Raw genomic sequence first — 15,596 nt, forward strand, 5'->3', positions numbered from 1 at the left:
GGGATCACTAAAGTTAGTAGGAGTCATCCTCTGGGGATCGTCTGGACCAAATGTCATGGCAGTCCATCTTTTATGTTAGAGTGTGTGTGTGTGTGTACAGATTCTCGGTCTGTGCTCGTCTGTAGTGACAATGTCTGTCAATCTGCTTTGATCTGTGTTAGTCAACCTATGTTTTTTTTGCATGACCGCTCTGCCGAACATTTGAGGTTCGGGCCTTCTTTTACACAAATGTCTGTCTCTGAGTGAAATCCTATACTCTGTATCGCTTGGTTTTTGATTATTTCTCAATGTTTTTCTTTTTCTCTGAGTGTGTTGTAATCTAAGTACGTGTTTCTGTGTGTGGTTGTTTGTGTAGCTTAAATCTATTATGTGTTGATCGTGTTAATTCTGTGTGTATCTCTCACTCGCTGATGAAGGTCTTATTGACTGAAATCTTCGAAAACAATTGGGTGCGAAGGAGAAACATATGCAGATGTTTTTTAAATCTTTTTGTTTGTACCAATCCATCTGAAAGTTGTATATGACAAATAATCCATTGAGTACCTCACCGGACAAGTGGACTGTCTCGCTCTTTGACCCGCTTTGATCAGTCTCGTTCTTCGGTTGATCATTGTCTCCGGGAGGATTTTGGCTTTCGATGTTATCTGTGGAGTTACATCATGTGGATGCTCCGCAGCCCGCAGGTCAAAGGTGAACCCTATCAGGGGGAAGGTATATATCATCCACAGCCTCTGACATGTCATTTGATAGTCATAGTGGTAATTACATCACTGAAACAATGAGTGTGTTTAATCAGTTAATAAGTCACAGCTGCTTACAATGCAATCACCGCTTCTAAAACCCCACCTGTGGGGTAGTTAACGAGGGGAGGGGCGGCGTTCATTCACTTGGAGCTTAACGTGAGGCCAGCGGCAACATGGGAGCGCCACCAGATATGAGTTGACACAGATTTTACTTTAATGTGTTTAGTCAGGGGGAGCAGTTAGGAGTGGTGCTTATTCACACCGACAACTCCCCCTAAAACAGGCTACATCACGGCGCTGTTTTAACCCCTACAATGCCAGATTTACCACAAACCTCACATATTGTATTCAAAATACCTTTGAGTATTAACTTAAATGATTATGTAAATACACCTTTTCCTCACAGATTGGGACTGACATGCTCAGCAAAACATTACCACGATTGGGATGTAAATTCGATGGCAGATATGAGGCACTGACAGGTTTCCCAGCATTCTTGATCAGCTGGCACAACATAATCCAAAAGGTGTTACAAGAAACACTGTAGGGATCAGTTTAAGCAACCAGTGGACCAAAAATAGAATACAGATGTTATGTAACATCATAGCTTTACGGTCACTAATAAAAGGAGACAGAATGTACCATGGCGTGTGTGCAAAAGGTAAAATATGAAACTCCCAAAAGATAACTGCCTTAAAAGTGCAATAAAAAATGTAATGTGCTGCCTCAACTGTATCATGACAAATACTTGGGGCTGGTTTTATTTGTTAATATTGAGCTGAGTCGGAGGATTAATAACTGGCCGGAGGCCTGGCGATGACTAATATGCCGTACTTAATGTATTTTGGAAGCATTGACTTTAAAATGTACACTATGTTTTTGTGACATTTAAAACGTATATAATGTTCTACTTACTAAAAAGAGAAAGAAAGATGAGCTGTGGGACTTTTAATATTATTTTTTATCATTTCTAATAAATGTGTAATGTTTGTTTATTAACTAGCCCCCAGATAAAGCAAGTTGAGTATCCATGGTCTAGACTGACTGACTTTCTAGCAAGACTAAAAACCTTTGCTTGTATTGTAAACTCTTGGTAGCGTAAATATTTGTACATTATCTATTTGAAAGAGATTTCTTCTCAAAATGATTTGAGATCCTATATATTTGGTGTCATTAAAACGTTTTTGCACATACTGCACCAAGCACAGAACAGTCCTTCGTGAAATATCATGTTAGATAGTCTTCCTCGTGGACATCTTCATCAGTCTCCTTATCAAACGGTCCCGTGCTCTGCAGCATCAATCTGGTGGAGATCAACCCAAATTACGCATTTGTTTATTATCGCTTCGAAGTGTAGCTCCGCCCACTGAAACTAACCCAACCAATGAGCTCACTGCTGCCCCAGAGGAGTGATCCGTATATCTAAAACTCCAGCCTGCCTGTTCATTGTATTGAGTCAGCGGCCGTGCGCAAATGGAACCAGAGGAGGGCTGTGCTGTGTAGGCTGTAGACTACAGACGATCTCTGCCTGCCGACTGGAAATCACAGACAGCAGCGAGAGCGTTGACTTCCTCTGCCACTGATTTTATGAGGAAAACATAAAGACTCCGGTTGGGATCTCTCCAACAAACCCCTCCTCCTCTTCTTATTCCTGACCATCTCGGACCACGGATGAAGAGAGCAGCAGCGATGCGGCGGCTCTGCTGTTAACTCGTTGGACCGTTTACTCTCCGTTTTTGTGTGTGTGCCGGTTTCATCTAAAAGGAGGCAGAATAAATCCACAATGAAGCTCAAACCGAACCAGACCAGGACATACGATGGCGATGGCTTCAAGAAACGAGCAGCATGTCTGTGCTTCAAGAATGAACGTGAGGAAGAGGTAAGAGGTTCCGCAGAAACTGAACCATATGAACCACATCCAGGGGTTGTGCATGACTTTGTGGCCTAGTCATCCCCCTGTCTGCACCCAGTCATTCAAATGGCACAGGGGTGATTATGAATCGAATTGAAAATTATATTTTATATTACACATGGGTGTACATGTATGGCGCCTCCTTGTATGTGTACCTGCGTTCACACGTGTTATGTCTCACAATGTCACTATTGTGGTTTGTGTTTCCGTGCTGTTGATGCGCCTTGGGCCATCCAGTTTAGGCTAGTTTCAGGAGCGAGTAAAGAAAGCGGGGGGGAAAGGTTGTTGTCAAAGTAGCTACCGTAAATAACAAACTACACCGGCGGCACATTTCAAACTAAAATACCGGATCAAGTACATCATTCGAAAACTCCATTGAGTTAAAGTAAATCTCTTATTTTGAAGAAATATTCGCTCAACTTCCGGTTAGCCGGTGCTTGTCTTGAGGTCGCCAGCACTGAGGGGGCGAGGCACTCTGTTGCACGTTTCCCTTTCATTTGAGGGGATTTACATCGGCGTGTGTTGAGTTAAGAATGACGAACTCGAGTCTATTATTAAATATATCAATCAACTGTCGCGTCACTTCGCCATTAAACACCGCGACGGAGAGGCAGTGGCCATCCATGCTTCTGCTGCATCTCAACGGCCTCGAGTGGGCAGCTGCGTAGCACTTACGTGGATGAGGATTTAAAGGGGCCCTCGCCATGTAGAGAATATGGGGTGACAGACTTTTAATGTAGTTGTGTCTTAAAGACTTTACTCTGTGATATACAATGCAGTCCATCCACGTTGCAGTGGATTTCTGGACCGTAACAGCAGTGTTGTTCCACCCTAAACCTCGTGAAAAACACATAGGCTGTGATATGACAAGTGTGTTTTGGGTTAGTCACTGGCTCTTATTTATTTACACAAAAAACAACAATCAAATATTTGCCAAATCAAAACGGTGCAGACAATAAACTATATCCCCCTTTGTAAAGCGGTATTCTGAGTGAGTCTGAAAAAGGACACACACAAATGCATAACCCAAAAAAATTGGGGTTTGCCTTTTGCCCCCCTTTATTTAAGACATGATAAGAAGGGTGACCATAGATAGACGGGTCTGAATGCAGCTGCGTGCCCCCCCCCCCCCCACCCAAACTCCCCCAGCTGCATTCAAACTCACTGTATAGTAATATTCTTATCCAGAGAGTCTTTGTTGGTATAAATGACTCTTTCAAGTTGATCTGTATTCACTGGTTCCCATATAACTAATAAAGAGTCATGTATGCATATTTATCAATAGATCAAACTTTATTTCAGACTCCTGGTCCAGATAATGACTCGAAAGTCATATACCAGGAGCACATCTCTGTTTTTGTGACCTATTCTGCCTACATTTAGCCTCCTCTTTGAGCTTTGCATAAACAAACTGTGACACAATATACAGTCAAAACAGCCCAGTCTGGTGTCCCTGGACTGGCAATGAGAGCTCTGCCTGAGCCCTCCAGTGTTGAGCTGTACAACACACAGAATCGAAGAGTTACATACACACTCTGTTCACTTACCCATGTGCAGCTATTTTCTCTTGATTTGCAATGACAGGAGAGGACAGTCGGAGCGTATTGTGACAACAGAAAAGTGTAGGTGTGACCATCACCCTCAGGAGTAGACAGGCATATCTACTCATGCAATCGCATGGATGGCACTGCTTGAAATATGAGAACCAATCTGGTGAATATGATTTGAGGTGCCAACAATGGCCATTTTCCTTCTCAAGAAGTTTGAAATGTGGTGCTTTGTGTCATCAGAACTCTTTTTAAACGCATGCCTACACGGAGACAATCGGCTCCGAGACGCAGGAGACCAACTTTGGTGACATAAGAGCCATTGGACTGTTTTTTGGAGAGGAAAGGTGAAAGCTGAGCCCTCAAGGCGATGTTCTGTATGACGACAATTAAACTCTCAACTGGGGAAAACGGGAACATCCCAGTGCGGAGTGATGCCAGTGATAACTAAGGAGGGCACATGGGTAAATTAACAGCATGTGAGCTGCTCGGGGCCTGTGTGCCAAGAGAGCTTCTTTAATTATCTGATGTCATAATGTGATCGCTTGCAGAAACCCTGAGTTAAATAACCAGCCTCAGAAGTCGACTCATTCGTAAAATCAAGTACACTTTATGATTCGATCACACTTCCTCAGCTTTATGTTTTCAAACATCGACACTTACTCTGATTGGGTAGCGTGAAGCACACCGTTTAATCTGCTGCGTGGAAATACTCAGAAAGCAATAAGATCAAAGTAAATCTATTTGGGTTTAAATGTGTGAGAATAAAACATATTTTCATACTAATATATTAAATGACCGTGTGAAATGGGTTGCTCTGTGACTTAACACAAAACATGAGTGATCACCTGACTCTACAAAGGCCATCGTTTCTGATGAGCTATGTGAGTTATGGCGACTTGGTTTTGACTTGACTCCCAAAATGCTCTGGAGACAAACTGTCCACTGCAGGTCCAGTAGCGGACAGACAATATCAGCACCTAACGGATAAACATCGGGGAACATTTAGCAGCTTGAGGGCCAAATATGTCACTTCGGGTGTTCGTGGAGACCTGAGCCGAGCTTAAAGAAGCGTGAACATTGGACTGGTCAGAAACACGACTCCAAAGGAACGCTCGTGGTGCGTCGGACCTTCTGGATGTGACGAGTTCACCGCATCAACTGGAAAGGTGATAATATGTCAGCGTTGTGTTCGCAGCTTGTTTCCACCTCCACATGTGTCCTCTCTGTTCACTGTTGTCGATCTCAATGTGAACCATTCAAGTATTATAGTTTGTCTCCTGATTTTAGGAGCAACCTAAAGTGCTCCGCACTGTGCTAGGCGGTGTTGAGGTTTAATTACAATACGCTTTATATAATGCCATGAGTTCATGCATGATTTAGTGTAGAAGAAAAAAAGATGGAGCGAATGGGTTTTAATAGGAACCCCCATGTTTATGAATTTACGGACCAGAGGCATCATATTGAAGGTACTGCAGCAGATTGTAAACGGTGTCTTAGTGGGAGCTGGAGTGGGAGGTTCCCAGTGTGAGTGGACGCTTCAGCAGGAAGTCAGAAATGTGGGTGTTCAGTATCTCTCTCTCTGCCGCTCCTGCAGTTTGTGTCCGACGGTCCCCGATAACAAGTCCTCTTGTATTTGTTGAGATTTTTTTTCTTTATAATGTGTCGACTATTTCATAGCTTCGCACTATATTGATTTTTGCCCCTGCATTTCTGTACTTAAGTGTCTCAGACCTTCCATCATTCTCTCCTGCCGCTACCCTGGCATTCGGTGCCTTTTTTATTTGACGGCTACAGGCGTTCCTCCTCGGAGAGGAGGCGGAGGTGTTAATGTCCTCCAGAATATCCCGGCCTGCTGTCCCTGTTTGAGGCTCCATGCCAGAGGACTCTCTTTCATAGCCCGGGTTTTACAACCAGTGGTAGTTCAGATGCCTCAATTCTGACATTAAGTTAAGAATGACTGATCTTCCTCTCGAAACCCAACTATGTGTGTTTGGAAATATATATATATGTGTGTATATATATATATGAGAAATGTTATCTAACAGTTAGTCTGACATTCGCCCCAAAGTATTTTTCATTGCCCAGTAGAGATTTATGCCTCAGAATTCTCGGCCCTCCTTTTTCACACCGGGGGTCCTGGGAAGTGACACGAGTTAAAAAAACAGTAAAATGTCACCGGGAAATACTGCAGTGTTTCCCTGGGGTCGCTTCATCTCCCTGCTCCTCTTTCCAAAAATAAGTGTGTTTCTGTGGTCCGAGTTCAGCTTCATGACCGTGTGAGTTATGTGCTCTGTTTACTGTGGCCTAAATAGTCTGCACTTTTCTTTTTTGCCCTGTTCATCTAAAGACACAGGAAAGGTCAGAAAGGGTGAAGTTGTGGGCACAGAATGGTCCGTCTTCTGGTTATTGGAAAGACTCGTGGAAAAGTAAATATATCCACGAATTAAGTCGTCTGTAACGCCTGAACGCGACACGGAAAGATTGTGAGTGCTTGAAAAGTCGTTACCAAGTAGATTGGTCAAAAAGTACAAATGGTTGAAATGGATAATGAGGAGCAACGCTACCACCAAACCCCTGCTGCTCCCTCTTATGAACGTGTGAAGAAACTAATTATTAATTATACACAGTTTGTTAGAAGTTGATTCACTGCTCTACATTCCTAAATGCATTAAAAGAAAACTAAATGTGTCCTGTGCTGTATTCAGAGGCAAATACGAGTTCCTCATGGCCCAACATTGAGAAGATAAAAATGGAACAACGAGAGCAGACGCCTGCTTTGTCCTTGCTGTCCTGTAAACTCTGCCGCTTTTTGTTTTGTATACATCTCCCACTTTCCACTTTCGACACCAGTGATCTCCCTTTAAGCCTTCCTGGCTGCAGCTCACAGACACCAGCACTCAGACAGAGGGTTGGTCTCAAACACACCCCAAACATAAAGAATGAATATTCTATTATGTCATTTCGCTGGAATAGCCCATCCCTGTATCACGGAAACCGCCTTCCAGCAGGTGACGTTCACGGTCAAAAAGAAATGAAAAGAAAGAAACCCCGGCTGCAGATGACAAACGTATTCCTCTTCTCACATTGTGATTAACAGCTAAGTTTCTCTTAGCTCACCTCCATATTAGGGGTTCATAATAGAGCCTCACTCAAACGGGTCACATCGTTAAATGGTGCACAAGTTTACAATCTGCACTCTCCAGAGAGCTGAGAAGATGTCTGCTCTGTTTGTACTATTAGTGTAAATGCCCCTTCCTCCAACACACTTACTGTACACTACCGCAGACGTACACCTGCTGTGCTAATGTTTACAGCACATGTGTCTGTTGTGGCCGCTCAACGGATACGGGCGAGAAAATGTGCAGACGCGGACACATCTGATCCGTGCGTATCAACGCATGTGCACTGCAACCGTCGTGTAATTCAAGCCCGGCAGGCCGCCGAGGGAAGCTGACGGAATGTGAGCGGCTTATGTTTACATGCATTGTTTGCCGGTCTCGATGTGTTTGGGAAACGGCCTCGACACGGGCTTTGATTGAGCTGCATCAGCCTGGAGACCAACAATGGGGGAGAGCAGGGGAACGGTATCGCCGACGACATCGAGCGGAGACACGCTGAGGTTCCCCAAACGCCTCCATTCCTTCCAGTGAGAGTGAGACGACTTCTTTTGTCGTTAGAAACTGTGATCCAGGTTCATGTGCGTGTGATATTTACCTTCGCATTGAAAATGCGGAAGGTTATGTTTTGATCGCCGTGTATTTATTTATTTGTATGCGTGTTACTCTCATAACTAAAAAAGTATTAAACCGAATCGCATGAAATTTGGTGGGATGATTGGTTATTATCCGGGGACCATTTGATTAGATTTTGGGATTATCGGGTCAAAGGTCAAGGTCAAAGTCATGAAAAGGTCAAAATCTTCTTTTTACCATCGCGCGGTCAATTTGTATCCAATTGGCATGCAACTAATGCCAAAATGTTCATAATTCAATGCCCAATCTTGTGATATGCGAAGGTATGCGCTCTACCCAGTGCCCATTCTAGTTTATTATTGAGTTGATTCCCAGTTTAAATGAAAATAAAGTAAAGTATCATGTGTATCATTTACATATATATATTCCATGTTGGTCTCATTCCAAATGCCATTGAGACCAAGTCAGGATTAATTTAAAGCTACGAAGGCTGTGGTGTGTTTATTCTCTGCTGTCTACAGCAACAGAGAATAAATGGCAGTCAACACCAATCATCAGCCGCCTGTCTTTGAGTCCTGAGTCAGGGGTCAAGGGTCATGTCTCATCTCACCAGAAACTAGAGGCTTTTAGCGTCCTTCTGATGGGTCTACAGGGGCCGACTCATTTCATTGTAAAATAAAGGAATCGACATGTAAACCGTTCCCTTTCTGTTTTAGGTTCTGCTGGTCAGCAGCAGCCGGCACCCGGAGCAGTGGATCGTCCCCGGAGGAGGGATGGAGCCGGAGGAGGAGCCGTGTGGTGCCGCTGTGCGGGAGGTGTTTGAAGAGGTCAATACACCCACGAATTGATAGTTTCTCAAGACTGAGTGAGCTCTTTTTGTGTGTTTTTATAGAGGAAGTCTTCTTGTTTATTTCCTCAAAGGTCGTTAGCGAGGACATCACACCTGTGTTTCAGACGGAGAAAGGACTTTTTTATTAACAAAAACATTTTGTTTTCAAAATATTTGTAGTGAAATAGCATTTACATTTTGTTATGCTGAAAATATTATTTTACAAAAAGAAAATATACAAATGTATAACCTTGTAGAAATCACCACACAAGGATTTTGTTTTTTTAACATAAGATGAAAACAAGGAGAAAAAGAAGAAGAAAAAAACCAAGACAAAACAAAACAAAAACATTACACAAACTTTTCCCCATCCCACCCCTCCCCTTGTATGGCTCTGTTTCCTTTCATTTATACATCTACACAGTCTCTACACAGTTTACCTACACCCATCCGTACACATTTATATCTACACAAACCAATACAACACTCACAACAAAAGAAAACCAAAAGAAAGGACATTTATTATCATTATTTTTAGGAATCCTGTTAAAATGTCTCGAATGCACCTCGGGGCGTCCCGTGGGGTCACGCGACTCTCGCGTCGCTGCAGGTCTCCGTGTCCTGTAAAAAAATAAAATATGTAAAAGCGGAAGAGGAGATGCGTGGTTGATATTTCTGACGGGACACGGTGTCAGTAGCCGGGGGAATGAGGGCTGCTGGTATTCCAGAGGTCCCTCTGCTTGACAACCCTGTGTTCTCAGCCACGTCAGCGGTCTAAACTTGGCTCCTGGTTGGATTCCTGTGCATTGGCGGCCCCTCCAGCCCGCGGGGCACATCAGTGCAACAGAATGAAACTCGTGAAGTATGCTGAGGGGGGAAAGGGCAGATGTCATATGTCCTGGCGGTAATTTGATTCCTGTGAATTAATAAAGCAACTCAGCAAGCGTTATGAGAGGGGCATAATTACATTTCCGACAGGATATTCCTTCAGGATTTGTGCCAGTTTCTTTTTATTTATTCCACGCCATGGGACATGACACGGATTGATATTAGAATTATCGTTCGTCTTTCCTTAAGGATTTAACTTGTGTGGATGAATTCAATATGGAATAATGTTGAAATAGAAGTAAGAATGGTGAACTCCTTTTAGTTTTTTAAGGGAATTATTTATAAAAAAAATCCTTGAGTTATAAATGTAATTAAAAACGGATTAATATGGAAGATGTATGTGGTAGTATATATAAATATATTTTGTTTTTTATCTTGTTTATTGTTTTTTTAAATTTAATTTAATATTAATTTTCAGATTAATTTTGATTTCAATTTAGGATAAGAATTTATAAGCATTTTTTTGCTTCTACCTATACCTTTTCAGTCTCTCTCTTTTGTATTTATTTATAGGATAATATTGTATTGTATTTGATTTGATTGACTGAATAAAAAATACAAACGATACAAACAATATAGAAACGATTACACAGAGATTGTAGTCTGGTTGATAAACGTGCATTGAAGCAGCTGCGAGGCCACAGGGGATAAAACTGAAATCGGCAAAGGGAGTTATTCTGTATTTCAGTTTTTGGGTAATTGTTCATCAAGCATTTTTACATGGACACAAATCCTGGGAGGTGAGAAACTCGGTATTTCCAGCCCTGGACATTGATATGTGATGCACAATACCCATTGTTGTGCCACAGAACATCGTCTCTTGTTTGAACACTGCTTTTATAATGTTCCCACCCTCTATTCATCTTTGGGAGTGAATAGTCAAAATATTAAGAAAGTCACAGAAATACATGTTCTTTGCTGTCTCGTTACTGTACGCTAGAGCCAGTAGAGTAAAAGAACTTTTAAAAAAAAAGTTTTCTTCATTTATTCTTCAGGCCGGTGTGAAGGGCGAGCTAGGACGTCTGCTCGGCGTGTTTGAGGTAAGCTTACACGGCTGTATCCTACTTTCAGTTCATACATTGCACATAAAAGGGTATTAGATGCACAAATTACAATGTCTTTTTATTTCTCAGCATCCAATTTGCAATTCCTGCGGCATAGTGTCGACAAGAGAAACATGCATGTTTACAAATTATGTTAATTATCGTTAAATATTCAGTCCCTTCCTCTTGTGATCCCTCAAGCAAAACCAGGATCGGAAGCACCGGACGTACGTCTACGTGTTGACCGTCACGGAAACACTGGAGGCCTGGGAAGACTCCGTCAACATAGGTACAGTTCCCCTTCAGCGTCCCATGAATGTCTGCAGACGGTGTGTGTGTGTGTGCATATGTCTTTCATCTTTTCACAGTACACTGTTTTTATTACCTTCGCATTAAAAATGTGGAAGGTTATGTTTTGATCGCCGTGTATTTATTTGTATGCGTGTTACTCTCATAACTAGAAAAGTATTAAACCGAATCGCATGAAAATTTGGTGGGATGATTGGTTATTATCCGGGGACCATTTAATTAGATTTTGGGATCAATCGGGTCAAAGGTCAAAGTCATGAAAAGGTCCAAATCTTCTTTTTACCATAGCGCGGTCAATTTTAATCCAATTGGCATGCAACTAATGCCAAAATGTTCATAATTCAATGCCCAATCTTGTGATATGCGAAGGTATGCGCTCTACCGAGTGCCCGTTCTAGTTTATTTATGTGAGGACCAGAAGAGGCTATATGGGCATTGGCGTATGCAGTGACAACAGGTGCCTATAAATCTCGGCCACCGATGCGGTACATCACAGCTGACAGCAGCCTGGATCCAGTTCTACTTTATGTGCATACTCTACCTGTCATAATATAACATAGTGGCTGTAGCAGGCTCCGGTTTACACTCTGTGTGCACACATGTTGGTGTAGATGCCATGTTTTCATGTGCATATTAAAGCGTGTGTGTGTTCTACCGTCGGCTTGCGTTCATTAATCTTGCCAATTAAACAAATAAATTAATCTGAGGATACGATTTAACACTCTCCTTGTGAAATACTTCACTTCTGCGTCACATTCCACTTCCCAGTTTAATCTCCCATGTCTTCCGACTGTACACGGCACAGAGTAACATGTTGAAGCTTATGCTTTCCAACATGAGAGCTTCTTTTTTTTGTAACGCCTCCGTCGCGCTCTGTCTCCCTCTGCAGGCCGTAAGAGGGAGTGGTTCACCGTGGACGAGGCCATCCGGGTGCTGCAGAGCCACAAACCCGTCCACGCCGAGTACCTGCAGAGGCTCCAGCTCAGCTGCTCCCCGACCAACGGGAACTCCATCCTGCCGAGCCCGCCGCCCAACGACAACTACCCCCATTACAGCGCCACCCCCACCTCGCCCTCGTTGGGCTCCTCCTGCAGATAGGACTGCTCCTCAACGACGGGCGCCGTCCGGCTCGGATGGCGCACTGAAAGTCTGTACAGTCTTGCATGAATCGAATGACTTTTCAGAGTTGCGGCTCTCCTGTATGTTTCATTTCTAGTCTTAGCTGCAGGACAGACCAAAGCCATCACCCGAACTTTGTGGAAGACTCGCGTGAAAGAGCAGGAGGTCGTCTCTGACAGAAAGACTGTGAATATCTCAAGTTATTTTTTTATTTTGTTTTGCTGGAGATCACCAGACCGATGAGCTGGAGCTTGGGAGGAGGGAGCTGCAGACCCAGCTGTATGACCTGGTGAAGGCCTTATTGTATGAATGTTGTATTTGGGTTGTTTTATCTCACTAATGGTCTTTTTTTAAACTCAATTTTAAGCAGAATGAAAATGCTTTCCCGTCAATAAAAGAGTAATTGACCCCAAAGCACAGCCATGCGGGGAATGTTTCCGGACTTAATAATGTCTTCGTCATCAACCCATGATGATGACATCAGAGATCATGTTCTACATGGAGTCTTTTTTTTAAATTTAATTTCAGGACACCAGAGCGTTGATGTCTCTAGGTTCTACTCATGTTGCAAGTTAATGTAGGTGGGGGTTTCTTTACACGATGTAACCATCAATTAACATTTCCCCAAATAAGTAAATTTGTCTAAAATCATCAGCAACGCGAACATTAAAAAAAGAATAATATTGTTAAAAATAGAAAATAAAAAAATTGTTGACAATTCAAACTAATGACAACAACATAATCAAATGTTATGCTTGATATGGCATACGGTTGTAAAGGGTCAAAGGTCAACGGCGTACAATCTCTGAGTCGCTAAGTCAGTGAGCTGGATCACCGTCGTGGTCGATATCGTCTGACACGACACTGCTGTGTTCAGTCCGGCCTCAGCCGGCGCCCACAGAAGCGACGTGTCCGCTGACCTTGACTGAGCCAACAGTCTGTTGACGTTAAAGCGACACACCGTCACCGTTACGGTTTCCCACAGGTTTTTTTTTTAAGTGAAGGGATATAATGGTGTAAAGTATTTTCCTGAGGGATAAAGTGCTGCTATAGGGTCAGTTGAGTTTCTCAACTCTGGTAATAAAAAGAATGAAACATATTCATGGTTAACTGCTTTTTAAACTTTTGTTTGCCGTTTTTATTATGTCTCATTTGGTAAAGATCGACCACTAAATGACTTCATTTCCTCGTACGATATGAGTGTTTGTTCCACCTGCTTCTAAGTAACATTACTCGTGCTTTGGCCTGCGATTCGAAAATATTTTAATCCTGAATTAACCTCAGATTATTTTCTTTGTTAATCTTTTATGAATTGTCGGATTGTAAGAAATGCCCTTCATAGATTATAACGGAGGTTTGATATCAATATTTAGGGCCGTTTGGGGTCTCAGACGCATACTTTGTGCTGTCTCTCGGTCATCCCCGTCTTTCTCTCTGTGTCCTGTCTGCCTCTCAACTTTATCTTGTCAAATATTGTTAAAGGCAAAAATGGTCCCTGGGAAATATTATAAATGAAATCCAAATTTTGAATATGAAGAGAGAAATCCAAAGAAAAAAAAAAGAGGCTCAAATTGGCAGTTCATATAACCGTTCTCCCTCCCGTGTTGACAGCTGAATGACGACTCGAAACATACAGACTTGTAAATAGCTTTGAAGAGAAACATTTAACGTGTTTTTAACCTGAATGTACCTGTACAATTTCTCTTAATATTTTATATATTTTTTAACAATGTACAAATGGCAGGATAAAACCAACGTGTAGAAACCCCACTGAGAAGAGTATATACAGTATATTTGTATCGATGACAATGTGCCACGGGGTTAGGATATAGAGACTGGTTGAGTTTATGCATTCTGAATCAAGATCTGGGGAAATCAATCAGGATGGTATAGAAGTAAACGTTAAAAATAACAGACTGGATCTGGAGAGGTTGGGTAAACTAAATTGTTTTTCTTTTCTTTTTTTACTAAATGTATATAGCATCTTGCTAATCCTCTTGTGTGTGTCAGATGCACAAGACTGAGAATAGACATATATTATAAAATGGGATTTTTAAACACTTATGTGGTGAAAAAGGCAGGACACTAATGATCAGGGACATGTTTGGTAAGAGGATGAAAAATACACTTTAACAGACAGATGTTTATTTTATTGTTTATTCAACTGTAATGAACACATACTGCTTGACACTGTTTTAAGTTTTCCCATGTGACCTAGACATGCTTCAAAACTACAGCTCTCAAACACCAATTCAGTTTCCACAAACCTTCAGCCTTGTTCGATTGGTACGGTTTGAACTCAACCACCTCAAGCCTTTGTGTGTGTGTGTGTGTACTATAAGTTGATGAATGTGAAATATGTGCCAAATTGAAAAAAAGTGTTTTTTCAGGTGGGAAAATGCGTGATGTCATGTTATATTACACATATTTGTCCAACTGCTTTGTGATAAAGAAAAATTATCGTGAATGAAACATTTCAGAATGTAATAATTTAGAGATTTAAAACATTCATTGTGGAAATTAAGACGAAGGAACCACACTTCTTATTTTTACCCCATACTGTTTATAAATTTCACTTCTCACATAACTGAGCCCATACGACTTTAATCCAAGAAAAATTTTTTTTTTCAAATTTAACATAAAGCCACTCATCTGGATGTTGCGCAGCTGAAACACCTTCTTCCTCCGCTGGAGCCTTAGTTTGATGCTCGGGTCGATGCTGGTCTGTGAATTATGAGTAAAATATGAGTGTCCCACACAGATGAAATGTGTGTGCTCATGTTCACAAATGTGAGACGGCCTGGACACAAACGCGTCCGCTCAATGCACGGTGGACTTGGACCGCTTGATTGTCTGCTGAACACATTGTAATGTCACATGGATGTATCCGGAGATTTATTCTTTAAAAAGCAATGCTTTCTCACCGTTTTGTCATGAATATTATGCACAGAAAGGTTTAAGGTGAAAGTGATTAGATGGCGTAGACTGGAAGGATTGTTTTTGAGATAAAATTGCATTAAAAGGAGAAAAATCGTATTGTAATTTGTTGTTGAATTGTCATTTATTTTAATCAACTGTGTGCCGTCTAACAACACGTCACGAGTCAGATATGATTTATTGGCAAATAATTGGCTTCTAGAAGGAGAAAAACAAGACCTGCAACCTTGCAGCTGATGAGTCATTATTTCTAAATCATGAAGACAAAATCTTCAACGGCTTAGTGTTTCAATATCAAAGGAGTCACGACTAGATTAACCTGCTCTGGGGCCCCAGGGTAGAGATGTGTGCCACTTCCCACCCATACCCCCATTCTCAGCCATTTGTTATGTTACGTGACATTTTTCGCTGAGACAATTTGCACGATATCATGTGACATTTTGTCTCCGGGACCAGATTAGCCCCTCAGAAGATCCCTAGTATTTCACAGATGATCACTCTTGAATGGTGAACGTCCCGATAGGCTTAATCTGCATTTTATCTACAAGTACCACAATCACACTGACACAAATAC

General features: G+C 41.9%; 1 protein-coding gene across 1 annotated transcript; it reads left to right on the plus strand.

Annotated features, from left to right (window-relative positions):
• Positions 1-2,217: 2,217 nt before the first annotated feature.
• nudt4b (nudix (nucleoside diphosphate linked moiety X)-type motif 4b) lies at positions 2,218-15,127 on the plus strand. Its single transcript, XM_056425327.1, has 5 exons — positions 2,218-2,622; positions 8,614-8,724; positions 10,610-10,654; positions 10,859-10,946; positions 11,856-15,127. The coding sequence occupies exons 1-5, from the start codon at positions 2,527-2,529 to the stop codon at positions 12,062-12,064; spliced, it is 549 nt and encodes a 182-aa protein (XP_056281302.1). The 5' UTR covers positions 2,218-2,526; the 3' UTR covers positions 12,065-15,127.
• Positions 15,128-15,596: the final 469 nt, after the last annotated feature.

This window comes from Pseudoliparis swirei, chromosome 10 (assembly GCF_029220125.1).
Source record: "Pseudoliparis swirei isolate HS2019 ecotype Mariana Trench chromosome 10, NWPU_hadal_v1, whole genome shotgun sequence".
Taxonomy (NCBI): Eukaryota; Metazoa; Chordata; class Actinopteri; order Perciformes; family Liparidae; genus Pseudoliparis; species Pseudoliparis swirei.

Excerpts from the sequence above, each read along its gene's own strand:
- nudt4b (XM_056425327.1), top strand. The coding sequence starts at position 2,527 with ATGAAGCTCAAACCGAACCAGACCAGGACATACGATGGCGATGGCTTC. Across the intron at positions 10,655-10,858 it reads GTCTGCTCGGCGTGTTTGAG|CAAAACCAGGATCGGAAGCA; the intron begins GTAAGCTTACAC and ends TGATCCCTCAAG. Across the intron at positions 10,947-11,855 it reads GGAAGACTCCGTCAACATAG|GCCGTAAGAGGGAGTGGTTC; the intron begins GTACAGTTCCCC and ends CTCCCTCTGCAG.